Source organism: Neophocaena asiaeorientalis, unplaced genomic scaffold, assembly GCF_003031525.2.
Source record: "Neophocaena asiaeorientalis asiaeorientalis breed wild unplaced genomic scaffold, Neophocaena_asiaeorientalis_V1.1 scaffold315, whole genome shotgun sequence".
In the NCBI taxonomy this organism is placed as follows: domain Eukaryota; kingdom Metazoa; phylum Chordata; class Mammalia; order Artiodactyla; family Phocoenidae; genus Neophocaena; species Neophocaena asiaeorientalis.
Genome location: NW_020172011.1, coordinates 714,646 through 738,699, shown reverse-complemented (window position 1 = coordinate 738,699; position 24,054 = coordinate 714,646). Strand labels below are relative to the sequence as shown.

The window sequence follows — 24,054 nt, the reverse complement described above, 5'->3', positions numbered from 1 at the left end:
TCAGCAGCCTCAGATAAATAGGAAATGGTCAGGTCTATGCCTGAGTATGGTACAGAGTTTCCTTAGCAAGGGACTGAAGGAGATTAATCTTACTCTGACCAAAAAATGAACTCTAGAGCTTGCCAGATACACTCTGGAAAAATCAGAGACATCATAGAACTTGCATTATTATGTAAAGAAAAAAGAAGCACAGAAAATGTCTACATTGAAAAGATTTTCACATTAAGAATTAGACACTTGCCACCAGCCAAGTCAATCACCCTGCCTGATAGCCTTCTTATATATTTATTTGTTTGTTTGTTTGTTTATTTATTTTTATAAAGGCTTATTCTTAAATGTACAATATTTTATAAAGTAGCAAGGTGTTCTTGTACCTCATTGAAGTCTATTTGAGGAAGGAGCACTGCCAGGGCTTGGAACTCTTCCTTTGTTAGGATTCAGGTGCGGCTCCAGGCTGATTGTCAGAGCTCTTGACTTCCTAGGTGGCTGTACTGGGGGAGACAGCAGATCGGCTCAGTGAGTCCCACCCAGATGCCACCGATGACCTGCAAAGGCAGCGACTGGAGCTGAATCAGGCCTGGGATGACCTGCTGGGGCTTACGGAGGAACGTAAGGAGACCCTACAGGAGGACCTAAAATTCTTCCTGTTCCTCAGCCAGGCCAGGTAAAGCTCCAGAGGCAGACTTCCACCTGGTGGGGTGGGCAATTTCCAAGTCTGGCCCATGAGTGGAGCATCTAGGAGCAGTCTATGTACAGGTGCTCTTCACTGCTGGGTTTGGAGTGTACCTCTAGGTCCAGATTGTACCTCTGGTAAGGCACAAAATTCTCATTTTCAATATTTCAAGCCAATTCCTTCAAACTGAAATATTTCAGTTTGAAGGAATGTGAGATTATCTATGCCAATTAAGTAAGTTTCTATAGCGTGTATACTATATATAGGGTGCTATAGCAGGAATTACAGGATATGGGGTGGGGGGGAGTAGTCTACTGGAGAAGCAAAGAAGAATACAGATAACCATGGTAGAACATAATACAGCCCAAAACACACATCCTAACAAATAGATGGAACTATGCAAACAAAAGTGTGAGAATAAGAAAGGTACAGAATATCCATGATGTGGGGACAGCTAGAGCCTGGGTTTTGTATGTCACAGGGGTAAGGAGAACTAGCAAGAGATAAACTCAGAAATGTTAAAATTAAGTCCTGGAGAAGTTTCACTGCCTTGCTAAAGACTTTAGACATTATCACGTTTTAGCAAATATGCACTTTATCTGTGGAACAGTTCTCACATTCTGCCCCATCATATCAGTCTGCTGAGAGGATCATTTAGAATTGAGTGTTCAGGAAGTAGTAGTTTGCAATGCAACACTTTTGAAGAAAAAAGGGGGCAACTTTGGCAAATGATTGTAGTTGCCCTTGGCAAACCCTTCCCCAATTCAGGGTCTCTGGAAAGCTATAGTTTTTCATACAGTATAAATAAATAGCATCCATACTCATTCCCCCAAATCATATATATGCTCATCTATCTCTGTATATATAGGTTCTACCTGTAATTAAGATTCCAAGTTAAATGCTGCCTCTTTCTCTTTATGAAGTCTTACTCTTCAATATTTCAAAAGTAATATCCCCACCCTCAGAGCAACTCTAACACCTTATTTTCTCTTTAGGACAGTCTTGCTTTTTAGTACTTTTTAAAAACATGTATTGGTGTCTATGTTTTGTTTGCTTTTCCTTTCTTCTTTCAATATAAAGTGTGAGCTCCTGGAAGGCACAAATATATCTCTTTCACAATGTCTGGTGCATAGTAAACACCCAATAAAACTTAATTGTTTAAATAAGTGAATAAATAAGTTTACAAAAGAAGAGACCATTCTGCCCTAAAGCTACTGATTCCTAATTAGCAAACAAGAGCAAGGGCATTCTTCATGAGATGCTTAATCTGACCATTATATATAATTTTTTAAGTCAGTGCATTATTATTTGACATTCACCATCTGGAGCAGATGGACTTGAGCTCTCCTTGCCTAATTTCTTGACTGCTAAAAGAGTGGGAAATGGCCCTGATTTAGTCAATAGCACAGGAGTAGGGGTTGGGGGTGCTATGTGTGTGTATGTGTTGGACAGAATCATGTACTGGATTCTATTGGGAATAAAAGTAAGAAGAAAGACATGCCTTCCCTGAGATTCTATACTAAAATAGATCTTTAAACCCAAGATCTATGTACTTTAAAGGAACAGGACTTGTTAGGAGTAATGGAATGTATACCAGTCCAGGATTCCAGTGTCTGGGTTCTACTCCAGATGTCTGCTTTTAGTTTTAGCACATGGGCAAATTGCTTACATTCTCTAGGCCAACTTCTGCATCTCCAAAATGGAAAGAAAAGAATTCCCAGAATTCTACACAAAATGATTGCAAGAATCAAAAGAGATAATAAGTGAAGAAAATTTCAAAGGCAAGGGAATGCTATTATTAAGTTATAAAGTGAAAACAACAAGTCTAAAATTTGTGAAGTATATAAACCTGATAGAAAATACTGATATGGAAATGTTTTCTAGAGGAGAAAAAGCCCAAGGACAGACAGTTCTATAGCAAGTTACAAGGTTCTCTTGTCAATATTTCTCTTTCTCTAGGGACCAACAGAATTGGCTCAGTGGCATTGGTGGTATGGTATCATCCCAGGAGCTAGCTGAGGACTTAACTGGCACAGAGATCATGATAGAGCGACACCAGGTATGGTTACAAAAGCTGTAGTCCCTGATCACATGACTTCACGACCTTCCCTCATTTTACAACTTTGGTGAGATGTCACTGGCCTCACCAGTCTCTGCCCCCTTTTCGCCACAGGAGCATCTTGCTGAAATGGAGGCCGAGGCTCCCACCTTCCAAGCCTTAGAAGACTTCGGTACAGATCTTATAAGCAGTGGGCACCGTGCCAGCCCTAAAATTGAAGAAGAACTTCAAGCTGTCAAACTAGAGAGAGATGAGTTGGAGAAAGCTTGGAAACAACGGAAGAAGATGCTAGATCAGTGTCTTGAATTGCAGGTACTGCAAATTCCCAATCATTAGGCAGGATTAGCTGCACTCTGTTTCATCTATGCAATTTTATGTGGTTAATACAGGTGTTTATTTCACTGGACTTCCATGGTGAAAGCATAAGGGCATCTCTTGATTATTTGACATTGTATTTCCTGCTCTGTAGACTGTTCATTGTGGTGTTCTTTACTCCTTATTCCTGTTAAAAAAGGCAAACAAAATAGGGGTCAGTCCCAGGGCATGGGGGCATAAAATTGGGTGATTATACTTTATTGATTGATTGAGGGTTTGATTGATTTTGTTTTATTGAGAACCTACTGTGTGCAGGGCCCTGGGAACACAAAGATTAGTAAGATAGTGTCCCTTTCCTAAAAGTAATGAAATTAGACATGTAGGCAGATCATTCTCATACAGTAAGATAATTACTGATAAAATGTATGAGTGTTTTGAGATTATGGCAGATGGAGTGATTAACACTTTTAAGGGAAGGGAGTGAGAGTGTCACAGCTTACCCTGAAAAATAGTGTTTACCAGAGTCTTAAAGAAATAACCAGCCAGTATTCATGTATAGGATATGGGAAATAGTGAGAGTATTTCCTATACTCCAAGGATGGAGTATAGCTTATATGAGATATATAGAGATATATACTTATATGAGAGTATAGCTTATATGAGAACATAAAACATGTTTTCAAGGAAGAGTAAAAGATCCAGTATATCTAAGATTTATGGTATAAATGTTTCTTGGAAGAATATTGGCCCACCTTACAGGGTCCCTTATATCAATATCACAGGAGACTGGGGAGATAATTTCCTCTGTCCACCTGGAATGAATATATCATATACATTCAACTTTATTCCCCATAGTTTTTCCGAGGGAACTGTGATCAGGCTGAGAGCTGGATGGTGGTACGTGAGAATTACCTAAGGTCAGATGATAAGGGTTCCTTAGACAGTCTGGAGGCCTTGATGAAGAAACGTGACGATTTGGACAAAGCAATCACTGCCCAGGTAATAACAACTCACATAAGAACTCCAATAATAGCTATTAGTAATAATAACAGAAATTCTACACATGTTTGTGGTTTATACTTATTTTAATTCCCATTTGATTCTTAGAGAAAACTCTGAAGTAGGCAGGGCACATGGTGGCTTAGTCTTAGCCAAGTAGCATGGGACACTGGATTTTTACTTTAAATCCAGCTTTTTAAAACTTGACTTTTAAAATTGGAAGCTATTTTATATACTGCCTAACATCCCATCCAATGTGGGAATCATCTTCTACAATGGCCATGGGAAGTGTCTCTTCTATAGGGAACTCAGCACCATACTGAGATGGGAAGTAGCTCATTTCAGTATCATTATTGTTTCTCCTCTTGTTGAGTTAAAACCCACCTCCTCATAAGACATTTACCTTTTGGCCTTGGTTTTGTTTCCCTTTGTGAAGCCACAAAGATATCACCGACCTTTTCTAGGAGGGAGTCTGGGATTGCATGAAGGGCCTAATTTCCGTGCATCTGGGCTTTTTCTCTTTCTTTTATCTAGGAAAAGAAGATCACTGAACTAGAACTTTTTGCTGAGCAGCTCATAGCTGATGACCACTATGCCCAGGAAGAGATTTCTGCTCGGCGCCAACGGGTACTAGACAGGTCAGGCCCAAGCAATTGTTTTGTGAGTTATAGGTAGATGTAGCAAAGTGGCCTCTTTGTTAACATTGAGGATGGTAGTAACACTGAGTTCTCATTTCTAAATGCCTAAAACTATCTTGAAAATTTGGGAAATGTTCTGATCTAGACTCATAAAATGAAAGACTTGGAAGTTACCTTAGAAATTACCTGACTTAATCACTTAATTTTATATCTGAAAATAATGAGACTGTGTTATATATAACATATGAATATATAATAATATATAATATAATATGTAATACATAAGGAAATATATGAATAAATAATATATAACTATGTTTATATATGTGACATATAAATATATAAATAATGAGAAGAGAAAGGGCAGGTAAGCAAATAAGAAGATTCATGAATATGGCATCAAAGCTTGGTGGAAGGGTAGAGGACAGAGAGTAATCTAGCCCCGACTTCCAGATGGAAGGCTCTCAAAGAACAGCTGATTGCTGAGCGAACGAAACTTGGAGACTATGCTGATCTAAAACAATTCTACCATGACCTCAAGGACCAAGAAGAATGGATCAGTGAGATGCTGCCCATAGCCTGTGATGAATCTTACAAAGACCCCACCAACATTCAGGCAAGTTCAAGATAAGAATCTTGGAAAACTTCAACATACTAAGATTGTTGGATGAATGGTCACCTTGTGATACTGAACCCTTCCTTACTGTTCAGAGCACTGTCACTGCCTTCAGGGACTTCTGAGTCTAATGTGGAGTGAGTTCTTCAGAAGTTATCATCACCTTGGTTATGATAGAAATGTTAACTCTTCCTTTTAAACAGAATTTATCTCATCTTGCTTCCTAAATTAGGTGGTAATTTAGTTTCTGCTTTCCCTTCAGAGAAAATATCTGAAGCACAAGACCTTTGAAAATGAGGTCTATGGCCGAGCTGAACAGGTGAAAGGAGTCATCACCTTGGGGAACACTCTGATTGAGAGGAGGGCATGTGATGGCAATGAAGAGACCATGAAGGTAGGTTCTGCTCACAATGGATTTTGGGCTACAAAGGCACACGAAGAGAAATCTTTTATACTCTTTCAATGTTTTCATGTGTAGGGATATGAAACATGTTTCATAGTTAATTGTCTTCCCTTTGATTTTTGCACAAAGGAGGAGGAAAATAGTGATGCTCAGACCTTATCACTCCCATCATACTCAGTACCTTGACCTCCAAGAAAGCTTTAGACTTAATTCCTATGTGTTATCATGCTTGCCTTATATTTTCTATCCCTACTACCAAGAGCTTTGATATTTAGGCATCAGCCTCCGTAATCAGCCCATGACCCTTTATTCAAAATTTCTTCTAACACCTCCCGTTGCTTTCTCAGATTTAAACCAGCATAACTGATTTAAAATATCAATATATAAGATTCCAGTACTGGCAGATTTTGACTAGACCCTAACTCCAGAGCCTCCCTACGTTATCCTTTCAAGTTGTCACAGGACCCTAGACACCATAATGACCACTCAATTTTGGGAGGCTAGGGTCAAGTAGAAGAGTTGGAGAAAAACTGGGACTACTTGTTTGAGAGAACAATTGACAAAGGACAGAAGCTCAACGAAGCTAGTCGCCAGCAGAGGTTCAACACAGGCATCCGGGACTTTGAGTTCTGGCTCTCAGAGGTAATTATACCTGGAAATGGTGTGGGCATGGGATCTTAATAAATACTTGTCAGATAAACAGACTTTTGCATGAACAATTTCCTTGACTCTTCTTGGGAAAAGTTGGAGGATGTATTTGCTAATCTTGGTCTCCTTAAAGACAGCTTGCGTCTGACAGCTTTATTTGTTTATCCTTCCATTCCCAGGCAGAGACACTGCTGTCCATGAAAGATCACGCCAGGGACTTGGCTTCGGCAGGAAACTTGCTAAAGAAGCATCAGCTATTGGAAACAGAGATGTTGGCCCGAAAGGTTAAGTAGTGTTGGAATCCCACTCCTCTGGCCAGAATGGAAATGTTTGTGACATTTCTCTCTCCTGTCTTAGGAGTCCACTTGAGAACATAGGCTTGCAAAACTGAACTTAGTGTTCTCATCCGTCAGTCATTATAATCTGGTCAAGTCCATGGGCTTCAAAGCCATTAACCTATTTTCATTAAATTATATTGAATAGATTCTAAGACTCCAAGAAGTAGATCCTAAAAATGATCTTGTTTACTTTTTAATGACCTATGTATATAAACTCAATCTCTTCCAAAGCTGAATATCTGATCTGGTCTTTGAGAGAAAATAGAATTTTATTTTACAGAACAACTGAAAAAAAAAAAATAGGGGACACATGCTGTGGAGATGAACTATAAATACACTCTAAAAATTCTATGGAGCATTCCAGTTGTATCCTAATATCAAGCATAGATGTGTCCTGAGAGCTGTAATAAACATTCAGACAGGTGTTCATTTCACACTGTAGCATTTTATATTATCGGTTTTATTGTGTAACACAGATACCCACAGAAAGGGCAAGAAGTCAAAGGCTTTCTAAGTTCAGTTTCAGGACTTGATGATATTCCCTGTGACATCACTAGGCGACAGACTTAGAATGCAAAGAGACACAGAAGAAGGCTGTGCTCTGGGTGGGACCAGCCTAAGAATATTACCAATAGAGTAGCTTCTTCTTGAATATTTCAATCCATCAATCTGCGTCATATTTTGCACTGTGAAAAGATAGTTCTGCAGAGACACAGCATTGTTCAACAAGGTCTTATTTTCCATATGGGGAGGAGGAAGAAAATACAGGGGAAAACATCAGAAGGCCAAATGTATAGTTCGAATAATGTAGCCATGCTATCCATTATTGCCTCTGGTCTTGCCCTTATCCAATCTGAGTTAAAAGAGCATAAGGTCAAATTCATTATCTTCAAAAATGATCTATTTGACCTAGTCTTTGAACTTGAACTAGTGGTGGTTAAAGTCCAGGGTCTACTTAATACCTATACTATACTATTCACTGAGGACACTTGGGCTTTCTAGGATGCACTCAAGGACCTGAATACCTTGGCTGCAGATCTGATCTCCAGCGGGACCTTCAATACTGACCAGATTGTGGAGAAAAGGGATAATGTCAACGAGCGCTTCCTGAATGTCCAGAAATTGGCAGCTGAACATCATGAGAAACTGAAAGAGGCTTATGCCTTGTTCCAGTTCTTCCAGGACCTAGACAATGAGGAATTCTGGATAGAGTATGTACTGCCAGCTCACATTGCATGGCTAGTCCAAGAAAATAGATAATCCACCAAACATGTTCTTATTTGATGCTGAAATGAAATACATAATTGCTTCTTGCAGTTCACATTATTTCTTAATCATGTCTGCCTTAGCCTGAAATGAACATTGGTTTTATTTTTCCCAAATTTTTTCACTGTACGCAGGCAGAGGGAGACAGGCATGGAAGGAGTGGGGAGCAGTTCATATACATTCTGGGAGGAAAATTAAGAAACTGTATATATTTGTTTTGGAAAGAATGTGTAATGCTTATTCTGAATGAGACAGCTGAGCATTTACAACTTGCCGGACTGATGAGATCTTTGTCGTGATTCTTTCTGTATCTTGTGTATCTATTGTAATATGCCACTGAACTTGACACTGGCATAAAATGTTACATAGTACCTGGTATGGTATTATTGCTAATTCTACTTTTGTTATAAAAAACGTGATTGGAATATCTTAGAAATTAAATTATTTGCCCTACTTCCACCCTGCCTCATCATGTTCCTCTTCTACAAACCTGCTGATTCTTACTTGTAATCAATGAATTAGAGGAAAAAAATGTGCATAGGGCAACTAGTAGGATATTTTTGAACCTTTTTAGAAATAGTAAGATGATATAATCTTGTCTACGATGTCTTTTACCATGCTTCATGGTGATATACAAACATTTTACGCTCAGAACCTATCCAATGGCCATGATTCCTATAATGTCCCTCTTTATACCTATTTTACCTAGTTACTGATATTAATAGACAAAAATGACAAAAGTCATATATGCATATATGTTTGTATGTGTATATATGTAGGTGTGTGTGTCTCTAATTTTCACATTTTTTGAAAGAGAAACATTACTGTAAGTTCTTGAGCAAAGTGGAGAATATACACACGTAGACAGGCAAAGGAAATAATGGGAAGGCTGTTATGGCTATGCATATGGTAGAGATCAGTATGTTATTTTAACTTGTATTACCATCAGTCAGATATTTTGCTGAAAGCCTCTGCCTCTAATTAACTTTGTGATTAATGACACCACTGTGTTCCAGAATTTACCCCCACCCCACCCCCAGCCAAACACACACTCTTAGAAAACCTTCATTTTAGGATGACCTCAGATGTCTAAAGTCTACACTTTTTGTATTTTCCTTGGTCTTAGGGAGAAGTTGGTACGAGTGCGATCCCAGGATTATGGGAGGGATCTGCAGGGGGTTCAGAACTTACTGAAGAAGCACAAACGCCTAGAAGGGGAGTTGGTGACACATGAACCCATCATCCAGGTAGGAATATGAAACCTGAAAAGACTGGGATAATCTAATAGTAGTCCATGTTATGGATAAATGGGTTGAGGCTACAAAACATGAAGGTGGCATGCCAAGGTCACATAGAGAGTTAGTCGTAGAGTTCACAAGTGTTCTCCTCCACATTTTGACTCCTATGAATAGAAGAATCTGCATGGAAACTCATGCTCTTCCATGGAAGGAGCACTTTTAGTCCAGGGCACAATTGCTGACAATTAGGTTACAGTTTGGGACATCTGGAAAATCTGTACCTGAGCTGAGCCGTATGGAAAGAGGGCAGCCCTGAGTCTTGGCTTGGCAACAGGGTCACCCTGTGACCACGAATAATGCATAAAGCAGATCCTGAAAAGTAGCCTCATGCAAACGTCAAGGTATTTGTTCGAATACTTGGCGACGTTTAGCTTGCTAGATCTTACTGCAGCTTTCTTCATTCTCCCAGGATTGTCAGGACCACCTTGAGTACCTCCAGTTTGTAAAAGAGCCAGAGGGTGTGAAGGGCTAGACACTTTTTGCCAGGAAACTGTGGATAAATGGGGAGAGGTTGTGGGGTAATGTGACATGGAGGGGGTTTCTTCTTCAGAATGTGCTGGATATGGCAGAGAGGCTGGGAGACAAGGCTGCCGTGGGGCGAGAGGAGATCCAGGAGAGGCTGGATCAGTTTGTTCAACACTGGGACCAGCTCAAAGAGTTGACCAAGGCTCGGTGAGTTGGGGCTATGAGGCCCAATTCTCTTCTTGGATTACAGGTATTCGGTTGGTATAGAGAAGATATTTAAGTGCTTGCTCAGCATTTCTCCCCAGCTACCAATCTCTGTCTAATTTCTAAGTGCCTGCTCAAATGCCAAGTCTTCCATGAAGCTTTCCCCATGTACCCCAGGCAGAAATGACACTGCCTCTGTGTGCTGAATATACCTCTATTCTTGTGCTCACTTGCAGCTGCTGTCTTTTATCATTGTTGCCCTACACATGTTATCCTTCATACCACGTTATCCCCCACATCCCCGTTGTACTTTATACATCTCTCCAGTTTTAACATTACATGCAGTGCTTAGTAATAAATAAATGAATGAAGGGATATTTTTCTCCCTTATAACCATATAGTCCTATAGCCAATTAAAATCTTACAAGATAGTTCCACTCTGCTTCATTCCCACTGTTTACTAGTTTTTTCTTATCTATTGGGGTTTACTTTCCTCTTACAGAGGGATTCGGTTGGGAGAGTCCCTAGAATACTTGGAATTCATGGAGAATGCTGAGGAGGAGGAAGCTTGGATCAGTGAAAAGGAAGCTATGGTTACCCAAGGGGATTCTGGAGACACTTTGGCTGCTACTCAAGTGAGTAACAGGCTGAATGGATCAATTTTCTTCTCTTGGAATCTTTTCTTATGTAGTCAGCATTTTCACCTGTAAAATTAGAATCTTTCTTGTGGTGGAAGAATAAAACTTTCAGGTCAGTTCTTAGTATACGATGTTCTTGATACTTAATATTTTTCCACTAGATGGAATGTTTCCTAGAATTACGTAAATTTCAATGTGGGGAAATCCTTATGTACTACCTTGATCAACACTCATTCCCAAATCCAGAAAAGTCTAAGGTCACATGGTAAGTTAGAAACAATGTCACTTGTATTCCTTTGGCTCTTTTTCTGGTAAGGTTGCCTTTCTGGCAAGTGAAGAGTTTGGGGAGAGGAATTTAGTGGAGCTATGCAGGAGTAAGGGAACACTCATCTGGTCTGCCAATTTACTTGAATCATCCCTGGTGAATGGCATCAAAAGGAATCAGAATGTAAGTGGGATAGATTGTCTAGTCTTGGAAGTTTTGATTCTCACTGACTCATTTACACAGAGCTTGCTAAAGAAACTCGAAGCTTTGGAGAATGACTTCGCTGTCCATGAGATCCGAGTGCAAAATGTGTGTGCTCAAGGAGAAGACATCCTGAGCAAGGTGAGCTGTGCTAGGGGTTCCGGGTCAAAAAAGGATTTTCAAAAAGGGATTGGCCCAAATGTAGAATCATGAGCAGTGCTAAAATCATACATAGAACTTTGATAATCTCTTCTAAGCTGGTTTTTGTTATTGTTGTTATTGTTTCAGTAAATAATTTTTTATTCAATTTCTGTTTTCTGGAAGTTTTTTCTTCAAGTTCTTATAGGTACACTTTTTAGATTTTTAAAAAAATCATTTGTTGACACTCTTACTCTTATCCTCTGCAGAATACGGGCTTTAAAAATATATTATACGTGACTTGCTTTGGTCATAGAGTATTTTAAGAATGTGAAGAAATTTCTTTGCATGCCTCTAGAGATGAGGACCCCACTGAAACCTCTTTGTAATTTGAGAACCATTGTTTTGTTTAACTGCCTGTTTTAACAGAGGCTCAGTGATCTAAATGCTGAATCCTAAAGAATACAAAAGAATCCTAAACAGAGGTGACTCCTTACGTTTGAGATGCTTATGCCAACTAAGAAGATCACACTTATATGGACAAACATGAGAAGATTGTCCAAATGCTGGGGTAGAAATAATCATCTGGGTGGCATAGATATTATTCTATTATAGGTGAATAATAGAATAATTTCACCAGACCTAGAAGAGAGTAGCTATATATTTGGAATGAGAGAGATGAAAGCTTTTAATAACACTAAAGAATTCACATTTCTGGCCCTGGACACTCATCAGTATATCTGTCTCTCCTCCTTTCGGCCTTGGTGTTACAGGAGGAAAGTCAGCATAAAGAGAAGATTTCTACCAAGATAGAGGCTCTAAAAGAAAAGACCCCTTCTCTGGCCAAGGCAATGGCTGCTTGGAAGTTACAACTAGAAGATGATTATGACTTTCAGCAGTTCAACTGGAAGGCTGATGTGGTTGAGGCCTGGATAGGTATGATGTGTGAGGGCCAGGGTCTTAGGTTTGAGAAACGCCGATAATTCCATTTATAGAATGGATCCTGGGGCTCTGTTGCTTACCATGGGAATAAAGATGCTCCCTTCATTACTCACTCCTATCCTGTCTGGACACAATTACAATTACATTCACACATGTGCAAGCACACACATGCCCACACACACACAAACACACAGAGACACATGCTGAGTGGATAACTAAGTACTATAATTCCAGAGAACATCTTTTTTTGGAAACTGGTAATTTCACATGTGATATTCAGCAAGATAGGGCCATGGCAAAACATTCTAGGCAATAAACTGTGTGTTTGACTTACTTATAATTTATCTCTAGTCTGCAGTTTTCCTTATGAAACATTCAAAAGTCCTCTTGGCTCCAGCTCTGTTTCAGTCAGCTTTATCCTGCATAAGTCTAGAAAAACAATTCACTGGACCCTACACCCCCCATATTCTAATGAATCATCTGCTTTGAGAGTTAGGAGGCTGTCTTGTGGCCTATAGTAAATATTCCTTTTCTCCTTACCACGGCTGATACAAGACCAACTCTATTTCCCTTCTTATTAATTATCTTTGCTCTTCAGCTGAGAAAGAAACAAGCCTGAAGACCAATGGCAATGGTGCAGACCTCGCTGCCTTCCTCACTCTCCTGGCAAAGCAGGTGAGAGCAGGGTTGCCTTGTTGATAGATGCCCGTGAAGTCCAAGACCCATATCACACAGAAGCTTCACACAGGATTATTTCATTCCTAAATTTGTGGTTTTATTGTCTGTAGGACCTGTAATATTGTTCCCCTTTCCTTCGTGATAGAGATAATTTGCTAGTTTTCTCTCCCTCATCAGTCTTGCCAGTAGGTGTTCATTTTTATTAGAGAACCAATTTTTTTCTCTGTTGTATCTTTGTACTATATTCCATTAATATCTTTTTATATCTTTATTATTTTTTAACTTCCTTTGATATTACTTGATTTTTTAAAATTTAAAAAAATTTTTTATTCACTCTTTTGGTGAATAGTCTTTGTACAATTGAAAAGAATGTGTATTTTGCAATAATTTATATTACCTATCAGATTTTGTTACTTATGTTATTTAAATATTTTATTTTATACATTTTATTTTTATATATTTTAAAGCTAGGTTAAAAGTTGTGTTGACATTTAGAATTATGAAATAATCTTGATGAATTGATTCTTTTAATTATGAAAAGTTTCTCTTTCTCTCCAATAACACGTTTGTTTTTAACACTTCTTAAATTTTTTTTCATATATTATTATACGATACCAATTTTCTTTTGTTTACTCTTTGCAATGTATATCTATTTCCAACCCTTTAAAAAATATTTCTATGCCTTTATATTTTTTGTTTTTGTTGTTGACTTGGTACATTTATAAATTGCAAAATGGTTACCACTGTAGCATTAGCTAACACCTCCATCCTGTGACATAATTACCATTTCTTTCTTAAGGTGAGAACATTTAAGATCTACTCTCTTGACAACTTTAAAGTACATAATACAGAAATATTAGTTATAATCACCATGCTGTGCATTAGCTCTCCAGCACTTGTTAATCTTATAAATGGAAGTTTGTTCCCTTTGACCAATTTCTCCCCATTTCCTTCACCTCCCAGCCCCTGGCAACCACCAATGTACTCTAAGTTTGGCTGTTTCTCTAAGTTTGGCTTTTTTAGTTTCCACATGTAAGTAAAATTATGCAGTATTTGTCTTTCTCTCTGACACATTTCACTTAGCATAATGCCCTTAAGTTTCATCCAAGTTGTTGCAAACAGCAAGATTTCCTTCTTCCTCCTGACTGAATAATATTCCATATGTGTATATCACATATCTTCTTTATCTATTGTTCTGTTGACAGGCACTTAGTTTGCTTCTGTATCTTGGTTACTGTGAATAATGTTGCAATGAACATAGAAGTGCAGAGTGTCTGTAAGTCTTAGATGTATCTTTTATAAATATAATATAGATGAGAATTGATGTATTATCTATTGATGATTTTAATGGAGTAGTGAATCCATTTACATTTAAAGTAATTAATTCATGAGTTTTATTTAAAGCTATAATTTAACACCTCCCCTACCCTATCCCCTATCCAACCCCACTTTTTTCAGTAATGATTCAAGATGTGATTTCAGTTTTCCTGAGGACTAGCCTTTTTCAGTTTGCTCTTAAACCTAGGGACTTTAGAGGTTTCAACTAAACCTCTTTCACTAAGTCTGCTCCTACTTGATGTGTCCTGATCACAGCACTGTGTGACTGCAGAAAATTCTTAGATTTTAGATTCTTTAGACTTTAGATTCTTTAGATTTTACATTCTTAGCTACTGTTTTCTGCTTGACTTCTAGGACTTGTGTTTAGGAATCTATAAATACCCTGATGGGGACATACAGGGAGATTATTGAGCCTCCTTTTCTGCAGCTCCCTTTTCATGATTTCCTCAAACCGTGGATGCCCCAGTTTCCCAGAACTCCAATTTTTGTCCCTTTAGTTCCATGAGATGATCAAAAGATCTGAGCATCTGCTTCCTCTACTACCTCACCCTGTACAGCTTATACTTCAAAGGGGAAAGTGACAGAGAGTATTACTCTTAGTTTGCTACTATTTCCTTCTCCCTGGAATTTTGATCCCTCAAGTTATAGCTACCTGAGTTACATTCTGATCCCTTTCAAACAGCTGATTTTTTGTACTTCTATCCAGCATTAAAAGTTGTTCTCAAAGGGAGAATTGGTCAAATACCACCCTGTTAAAACTGGAAGTGGAACATCCTGAATTTTGTGATTCTGATATCATTTGCATACACACATGCACACACACAATCATTTGTATAACTGGCACCTATATAAGGTCTTTTGTTAGTTTGCATACTCCCACAATTTCTAGTGCTAATAAGAATGCAAAATCTAATAAGTGATATAAAAGAGTCTTAGAATATGAGCCTTAAGAAGAATTTAGTTTTGATTTGGAAAAATTTGGAATATCACATCATGCTTCAATACTCTCTTAATATTAATTTTGTACCTAATCTAAAATCCAATTTTAAAACACTGGAATTTAACTATAATTCCAATCCCAAATGTTTACAAAAGTCTCTAAGTCCTATTTCATTTTCCATGGGCATCACTCTAAACTCTTGTATAGGTCCAATCTGGTGGAACCCAGGTATGAATGACCCCTTGGAATCTGCATTATTTTTCTGTTCACAGCTTCTCTATGGGTCTTTCTCAGGACACACTGCATGCCAGTCTGCAGAGTTTCCAGCAAGAGAGACTGTCTGAGATAACTGACCTGAAGAACCAACTGGTGGCTGCTGAGCACAGCCAGACTGAAGCCATTAAAGAGCGCCATGCTGCCCTGCTGAGGCTCTGGGAACAGCTGCTGGAAGCTTCTGAAGCCCACAGACAGGAATTGCTGGAAAAACAGCTGCCCCTACAGAAGGTAAAAAAAAAAAAAAAAAAAAAAATGATGAATCACCATCAGGCCTCGATTATCTGTACCTTAGCCATGAAATCCAGAAATAGATACTGGAAACCGTGTTTGAATACTATAGACATTTAAGTGAGTACATTGCAAAGAATCAGGAAGACATTCTTATGAGCAAGAAGTAATTCATTTTTTTAGATTGATAGGGAGTATTTTTTTGACTGATTTATCAGTTATCCAGCTGACTTATGATGGAAGCCAGGTACATATAATGGAAACAGGTAGGTGAGACAAGGGATAGAAGATCTTATTGTATGGAAGAACTAATACTGGCATGTAGGAGTCAAGGTTGTCCTTGTCTTTTTTGCTAACTCAAATAAAAGGAATATTAGACAAGTATAACTTGTGTTCTCATCTTTCCTAGCTAGGGGACCTTGCATGTGTAACTTAACATTTCTGAACCTTGATTTCTCTATTTATAAAATAAGATAATATCACCATCATATCTGTTTCTATGTTATTAGTATTAAAAGAGATAATAGATCTGAAAATGCAATATAAACCACCATGTTCTATATGGATATAAGTTTTAAAATGTTCTTTCTAGTGGTGGCTGCTAAGGTATTAGATGTTGATGATAAAAATATTAATAGTAAAAGGAAGTCAAGATGGTCAGTGAAATTGCTGAGTATTTCTAGACCATAAGAAGTATTGTACCTGGCAACAAGTTAAGGGAAGTATTGCACCTGGCAACAAGTTAAGGTAGGGAGTTACAGGAATCAGAAAACACACAAGTACAAAATCAGACCCTTAATTAATTTCTACTCTATTGAAGGACATGGAACCTACAGAAATTAATCTTAAGTGAAAAGTTAAAGCAATTAATGGAAAACTGCATATCCATATCTATATATATATATACACACACACAGACATATATGTACATACACACATTCTACATAAGAAGATATTTCACGTTCTAATTCTATTTTACTCAATTTTCAAACTGCAAAGAGTTTTATTTTATTTTATGATTTTAAAATCTTTGTAAAATATTCAGTTGATACATAATATTATGAAAATAATATGACATTATTTATAGGTTTTCATGTCCTTCTTGGGTAGAGACAATATTAGTTTTCTCTGTGTTTGGTCTATTTTAGTGTATAGATTGCTGAAATGAATACAGAGAAGGTGTAATGGTGTAATACCTTTGCAGTCTCCTTCCATTTGGGTCAATTTTCTTCTCTTTAACCCCTATGTTTGGAGATGAAAACTGATTTTCTTATCTGTATAACATAACTCTCTTTGAAAGTACAATCTGCTGACCCAAAATATATGATGTATTTTATTTCAATTTTTGTTACAAATTTATTTATTTATTTATTTTTGGCTGCATTGGGTCTTCCTTGCTGCGCACGGGCTTTCTCTAGCTGCGGTGAGTGGGGGCTACTCTTTGTTGCGGTGCACGGGCTTCTCATTGCGGTGGCTTCTCTTGTTGTGGAGCACGGGCTCTAGGTTCATGGGCTTCAGTAGTTATGGCTCGCAGGCTCTAGAGTGCAGGCTCAGTATTTGTGGTGCACAGGCTTAGTTGCTCTGCAACATGTGGGATCTTCCCGGACCGGGGCTCAAACCTGTGTCCCCTGCATTGACAGGGAGATTCTTAACCACCAAGCCAACAGGGAAGTCCCTATGTGATGTATTTTAAATCTAAAACTTTTCTATTACCTACTGTTTGGGAAAATCCATGCTATTTCTCTCATTTAGAAATTCAAAGTCATTCAGAGCATATAAATAACTCCAAAGAGTATTGCATGGATAAGGATATAGGTTAGAGGGTAGGAAATGGGTTTAAGCAGGGGATTCAGGCATGAGATGAGCCTTGAACAAGGTTCAGAAGGAAGGTAGGATGAGTACTCAGTATACGCAAACAGACATCAAAGAAGTGTGGTCTGCAGAAGATCAGAGGAGAGAAAGAAGAAATGCCTATGCCACAAATTGATATTTTTTATTCAATCAATTATCCATTCATTCATTTAACACTTATTTGTGCATGTTTACTATGTGCCAAGTAGACTTGGAACACAGACATCAGAACAAGAAATCATGAAATCTTATCATTGCAATCTACCCTTGCCACTTTTGGAATCTTATAGCTAATATAATCCTAGAAGTCATCCAACTTCATTTGTAAGTGTTGGAAGAAAAAGAGAAAATGCTAGGATCAGGGCTTGTACCTTGAATTTACATGTCCATCCATCTGATCACACGGTCTTCATTGGTTTTAGTTCTGCCCTCTTAGAGTGTTGGCCCTGAAAATAGTCTTTTTTTTTTTTTTTTTTTTTTTTTTGCGGTACGCGGGCCTCTCACTGTTGTGGCCTCTCCCGTTACGGAGCACAGGCTCCGGACGCGTAGGCTCAGCGACCATGGCTCACGGGCCCAGCCGCTCCACGGCATGTGGGATCCGCCCGGACCGGGGCACGAACCCGTGTCCCCTGCATCGGCAGGCGGACTCTCAACCACTGCGCCACCAGGGAAGCCCCAATAGTCATTTTTTTTATCCTCAGTCTTCTTTTCTGCTGACGAGCTTTATCAGAAAAGATGGAGGTGTCTTTTTTTTTTCCTCTCTAGGCCGAGGATCTATTCATGGAATTTGCACACAAGGCTTCAGCTTTCAACAACTGGTGTGAGAATGCTGAGGAGGACCTGTCAGAGCCTGTGCACTGTGTCTCACTGGATGCAATTCAGCGGCTGAAGAAGGACCATGAGGACTTCTTGGCCTCCTTGGCAAGGGCCCAAGGAGACTTCAACTATTTGCTAGAGCTAGACCAGCAGATTAAGGCCTTAAATGTGTCCTCTAGTCCCTATACGTGGTTAACAGTGGAGGTGCTAGAAAGGATCTGGAATCACCTATCTGACATCGTCAAGGTAGCTTGGGGCAAAGCAGAGAGTTCCTTTGGCTATAGTAAGCATGATCACTTGATATATTATCCAAGTTTGGGGACTTTTGAGAAAGAAAGGAACACTATTAATAATTATATTGGGACAGCAGTCATGTACTGAGACAATCTAAGAAAAAATTTGGAAATATGTTCACAACAGGCATAGCCCTATGCCCTATAGGTTAGAGTCTCAAGCATCTGGGTGTTGAGTGGTGATTCAAGGAAGCAAGCACAAGCTCCAGGAGATGGCTCTAAAAATAGGTTATGAGAAGTTCATGAGGCTTGTATATATCTTTACAGTGTATATACTCCAAGGCATTCTCTATTTTATACACATCTCCAAAAGTGCCTTTTTAATGTGTTTGTGTTTAATTTTTGTCTGTATATAGTAATGCTCATTACTGAAGCTATGGAAAGTATTTTAAAAGTTTACAAAGAAAAATTTCACTATAAAATCACCAATTTCATTTGGCAACTCATTATCTTTTCCTTTAAAGCTACATTTATGTTCATTTAAATGAAATTTCAACTGGAAAAAAATTGAGTTGAAGAAAGATTTGCCTTTGTTACTAGTTTATTTGTTACTGGGCTTGGTAACACCTGTAAGTACTTATGGGAAGTTGCATAAGCTTCTTTCACATTTCTGAGATGAGAAGAGATGGGCTGGAAGAAAAGTGAGCACACAGGCAATAGTATTGGAAGATAGGTGAGATTTGGAAGAGGGAAGATGTGCAGGTGAGACTCAGAAACAGTTATTTTATTCAAAGAAAGGCCTGCAATGTGCACATTACTATCTGTGATTTGGGGTTTTAGGAAAGGGAGCAGGAGCTGGAAAAGGAAGAGTCAAGACAGGTCAAGAACTTTGAGATGTGCCAAGAATTTGAACAGAATGCCAGTGCCTTCCTTGATTGGATCGTGCAGACCAGGTGTGCTGTGATACCCCCAAACTCATGATCCCTATACTATACTTTCCATTTACTATAGGGATGAAATACATAACTGAGGGAAGGAAGGGGAACTCTTACAGTATTTATGCTGTCCTAAAATCACCATATCCTGTCTGTGCTTTGTATTTGGAATCGACTGTACTCTAAATCAATCATTGCAAAATTGAGAAATGAGAATTTCATCTCATTGCCCATTCTGTATTCTCTCCTTGATACTTTATTTCCCTCTTGCCTATAATTACAGTCCAAAAATAGTAACAGTCCCTTATGTTTGCCTTCCCCTTTGTACTTTACAAAGTATTTCTATGATCCATTATCTCAACTTTCAGAGCAACCTTGAAAAGTGTACAGAGCTGATCCTATTACCACTGCTTCCAAATGTGGAAAGAAGTTCAGTAGATGAATTGACTTGATCAAGGTCACATATGTATTTATTGGCACAACCAGAGCAGAGTACACTGTGAATACTTCATAGGAAATTATTATGTTGCTTGACTACTAAAACAGTGAAGAGAATCAAGTGAGATAATATATGCTAATTGCTTTTATTAAATGCAAAATGTTCTATACATGAAAATAACATTTGTCACATCTTCTGGGGCAAATGGCCTGGAAAAGAGGAGACTTAGAGGGTATAATAAATGAGTAAATGGTCAAAGGTGGTAGACTATATTCAGCAGGTGGGTCAGCATTGTGGAGTTAAAGTGTTGTTTTAGGCAATCCATGCTACTGTTCCTACAAACCCATTGACAAGGATAAATCAGAAAATGAACAAAAAGAAATTCTGTATCATGGCTAAATAAAACATCTGACGGAAGGCAGATATACAGCTCACCCTCCTCTGCCTCTGGTTTTGGTCCCTCCTCCCCTGGCAGCAGGTGCCCAACACTGAGCATATCACCTGACACCTGAGCCCTTCGTCCTAAAGTAAAGAGATGCACAGAAGGCTCTGAGCTTCTCAGTGTGGGGACACTTTGGGGATAGTGGCTGGAACAGGTTCATGCTTTCTAGGTACAAAGAATTTAGAATGTATCATAAATCTGAAGAAAGAAGATCATTTAAGTAAACCATGTTAACGTGTGATTTCACTTTTCTCTCTTCTGATTCCTGATCTGGACCTCCATATCCAGGGATTATTTTCTGGATGGGTCAGTATTTTATGTTATCATGTTTGTTTTGTTGTATCATTCTGAAAGAATTAGTTAAGGAGGCCTTAGTACTAAAGCATCTTCATCCCATTGCAATCTGATGGTCCCTAAGTAAAATGTGGCGTAAGAAAGAGAAGCAAAGTGTATATCATTCTGGCCCTACACCCCACTAGGTGAAGTCTTGCCTACATTAGGTTAAGGGTATATTTGAGAATAATAACTAGGAGGGAAGTATGGAAGCTTTCTCGTAGGCAGAGAAGAACTGGGAGAGCCTTACTTTCCTTTTCATTTGTTGCCAATAAACAGAGAGGGTTTGGTCTTGTGAAAATTTGGCATTGTGAAAATTCATTTCAGAAAAGCTATATAACTTGGAAGAACTATAGAAGTGTAGGGGTTTTGAGTTGGTCTGTTTGTGTAAAATACTGACCTCTGATATTATAAGTAATGTATTCCTCTGGTTCTTAACTAGATCTTTGCTGAAAGAAACAGGAACTCTAGAATCCCAGCTGGAAGCAAATAAAGTAAGTAATGTTCATTCATTAGCTCTAAACATTGCTGGAATTACAAAGAGTGCAAGAAAAACTACTCAAAGGAAACTGGTGATTCTTTTAGGTAAGTCCCCTGGCCCAAAAGTCAAAAGCCTAAGTCTCTGGTGTCAACCCTGCCAAAAATTTGCGTTCTAATCTTTGGCCACCACTTCATGGACATGGATGTCAGTTTGCTTAAATCTCAACTTCAATTTCTGTATCTATACAATGGAGTCAATAATAGCTACATTATAGACTTACTCTAATGATTAAGTAAGGGAACAAATGCAAAAGCTCCTGGCCTACAACTTGCAACATTGACAAATTTCTGTTATTATTTGATGTGGTAAGAAAATAAAATTGAATCTAGATTATCTCTTAATAATTGAGTGAAGCAGTGGGTGTTATAATGCAGAAACTGACACACCATTGTAAAGCAATTATACTCTAATAAAGATGTTTCAAAAAATAAAATAAAATGGCCAAAAAAAAAACCAAACAGTTGGCTAGAGCAGTGTTTTTAACCTTAACCTTATTTTCTTTCCCCCCACCACCAGAATAAAAATTTAACTAATTAAATCTAATTTATCCCTAATCAGAGAACTTAATGCTAAAAAGATGTTGTCAGACAGGATTAATTTTTGGAGGGCCACAAACCATTGTAATATCTAATATGTTTTCACAACTACCCCCCTCATCACAACCAATTCACTCCTCCCCTCTTTAGGAAAAGACATTCCCCTGTTCAGAAAACATGACCTAAATGTAGATGTTTGGCATATAATATGCCTGAATGACAGAAAAGTCTTGTGGAAGTCTGTCCAAGCCAATGAAGGAGACTGAAGTGTGAACACTGGGAAGTTTAAGTGGACCTCAGAGCTCAACCACAATCAATAGTGCAAATAATTCATGATGCAAATCACTGGGAGCATGGATCCTGGAAATCCTACCCTTCTTTATCTGCAGTATATAACTGTTGACACTTAGATTTATATATTACAGATTACCAGAATGATAGAAGTCATATCATTTAACCTTTCCACCACTTTATAAATGAGGAATACAAATATAAGTGAGGTGGTTTTCCTGAGTAGTTCATTTTTTACAGAGGACAGGAAATTTCCTGAAGATAATTGAAAAGGAGCAATGAAGGGAAGTCTAAACTTATCAGCTTCTTACCTTCTGTATCATCCCTAGGTTTGGATCTGGTACCTTGGGTGACTGCCTCTCTTCTTTGTCTTTTTCCAGAGGAAGCAGAAGGAGATCCAGGCAATGAAGCGTAAGCTGACCAAGATTGAGGACCTGGGGGAAAACTTAGAAGAGGCTCTGGTCCTGGACATTAAATACAGCACCATTGGGCTGGCTCAGCAGTGGGACCAGCTCTACCAGCTTGGGATGAGAAGGCAACACAGTCTGGAACAACAGATCCAAGCCAGGTATTGAGAACCCATGGCCAGGGCTGGGCAAGGGTGTGGGTGGTGTTAGGTATTAGAAACTTAGCTCCAAGAACTAAAGTTTGGGGTACTGTATACAGGAGTTGCTTCAGCGATAGTACGCTCACTATCCCCAGAACCGATATTCTCTCTCTTTTCTGACCCACAGAATGACTATTTCTCTTTTTATAGGAGGCTATTATAAACTGGGACACAGTGCTCCCAAACCCCTGTGTCTACTCACCATCCATTTCTCTGAGTCTATTCACCATCTATGACCTCTTCAGAAAGCATTCCCTTTTGTAAAATTCCCACCGAAATATCTAGAATGAAATAAATATTCAAAGTATAGAGCAGAAGAGAAAATTTTTTTTCTAAATAAATTAATTATATCAGAGCAGCCTTAGTTCTCCATAGCTTTTTTGGCAGCATTAGTTATCTGGATCAGAGACTGGCAAACTTTTTCTGTAAAGATCTTGATAATAAGTATCATACAATTTGTGAGACATATTGCCTCTGGTTTAACTACTCATCCCTGCTGCTGTGAAGAGAAAACATCTATTGTTAATTCATAAATGAATGAGCATGGACATGTTCCAGTAAAATTTTATTTATGGACATTGAAATTTGAATTTCTCACAATTTTTAATGTTTAAGGAAACAGACTTCTTCTTTTGATTATTTTTAATCATGTAAAAACCATTCTCAGTTCATTGACTATACAAAAGTGAGTGACTGACTGGATTTGGCCCACGGACCATAGTTTGCCAACCCCTGAACTAGATCACTTGACTAGCATAATAGTCGCTAAAATTCCTCTCTTATTCTTATGGCATGTCTTTTTATATTTCTCTGTTTATTTCATAGGTTAATTTTTGTTTTTCCTTTCAGAGACATCACTGGTCTGAGTGAGGAGACACTACAGGAGTTTGAAACAGCCTTCAGGTGAGTATAACTTCATAGTTGATTGGTTCTTTGTTTTCCAGACAATCAGAATGAATTTCCAAGTAACTATTATTTTTTCCCTCAGTGTGATTTAGTAGGATCTTAAATGAAGATATAGATATGTTATTTAGCTTCAAGTCTTGGCTTTTAGTATGTCTATGGGATTCCTTGATTTTAGGAAATACATTTATTTTATGTTCAACATTTTATTCATTTCCCTCCATCAATTATGTTTTTAAAAAAAGTGTGGAAACACAGGCAAGCTCTCCACTCAACTGATAAACTTATGGAATGCTACTAAAGCCCCAACTAGTACAAAAATAACTATTCTTTCCTTTTTAAATCTGATTCTTATTGAACTTGATAAAATGTTTTTATTCTTTAGGCACTTTGATGAGAATTTGACAGGTCGCTTAAGTCACAAAGATTTCCGGTCCTGCCTGAGAGGGCTCAATTACTACTTGCCCATGGTGGAGGAAGGTGAACCTGAGCCCAAGTTTGAGAAATTCCTGGATGCTGTTGATCCAGGGAGGTAGGAGGAAAACCAAGGGCAGATAGTAG

At 38.3% G+C, this 24,054-nt stretch overlaps 1 protein-coding gene across 3 annotated transcripts in view; it reads left to right on the top strand.

The window, feature by feature from the left end:
• SPTA1 (spectrin alpha, erythrocytic 1) overlaps nucleotides 1-24,054 on the top strand; it is a 65,815-nt gene that overhangs the window by 39,643 nt on the left and 2,118 nt on the right. For all 3 annotated transcript variants that reach the window (XM_024750521.1, XM_024750504.1, XM_024750513.1), the window contains 24 exons: nucleotides 483-664; nucleotides 2,633-2,732; nucleotides 2,847-3,044; nucleotides 3,903-4,046; nucleotides 4,581-4,684; nucleotides 5,138-5,300; nucleotides 5,563-5,694; nucleotides 6,208-6,345; nucleotides 6,531-6,635; nucleotides 7,692-7,900; nucleotides 9,082-9,202; nucleotides 9,804-9,925; nucleotides 10,425-10,557; nucleotides 11,069-11,167; nucleotides 11,938-12,100; nucleotides 12,705-12,781; nucleotides 15,357-15,566; nucleotides 18,183-18,479; nucleotides 19,307-19,419; nucleotides 20,571-20,588; nucleotides 21,058-21,109; nucleotides 22,364-22,551; nucleotides 23,440-23,493; nucleotides 23,879-24,025. In XM_024750521.1, coding sequence (XP_024606289.1) covers nucleotides 483-664; nucleotides 2,633-2,732; nucleotides 2,847-3,044; nucleotides 3,903-4,046; nucleotides 4,581-4,684; nucleotides 5,138-5,300; nucleotides 5,563-5,694; nucleotides 6,208-6,345; nucleotides 6,531-6,635; nucleotides 7,692-7,900; nucleotides 9,082-9,202; nucleotides 9,804-9,925; nucleotides 10,425-10,557; nucleotides 11,069-11,167; nucleotides 11,938-12,100; nucleotides 12,705-12,781; nucleotides 15,357-15,566; nucleotides 18,183-18,479; nucleotides 19,307-19,419; nucleotides 20,571-20,588; nucleotides 21,058-21,109; nucleotides 22,364-22,551; nucleotides 23,440-23,493; nucleotides 23,879-24,025 — 3,269 coding nt within the window. The remainder of the gene's footprint in view (nucleotides 1-482; nucleotides 665-2,632; nucleotides 2,733-2,846; nucleotides 3,045-3,902; nucleotides 4,047-4,580; nucleotides 4,685-5,137; nucleotides 5,301-5,562; nucleotides 5,695-6,207; nucleotides 6,346-6,530; nucleotides 6,636-7,691; nucleotides 7,901-9,081; nucleotides 9,203-9,803; nucleotides 9,926-10,424; nucleotides 10,558-11,068; nucleotides 11,168-11,937; nucleotides 12,101-12,704; nucleotides 12,782-15,356; nucleotides 15,567-18,182; nucleotides 18,480-19,306; nucleotides 19,420-20,570; nucleotides 20,589-21,057; nucleotides 21,110-22,363; nucleotides 22,552-23,439; nucleotides 23,494-23,878; nucleotides 24,026-24,054) is intronic.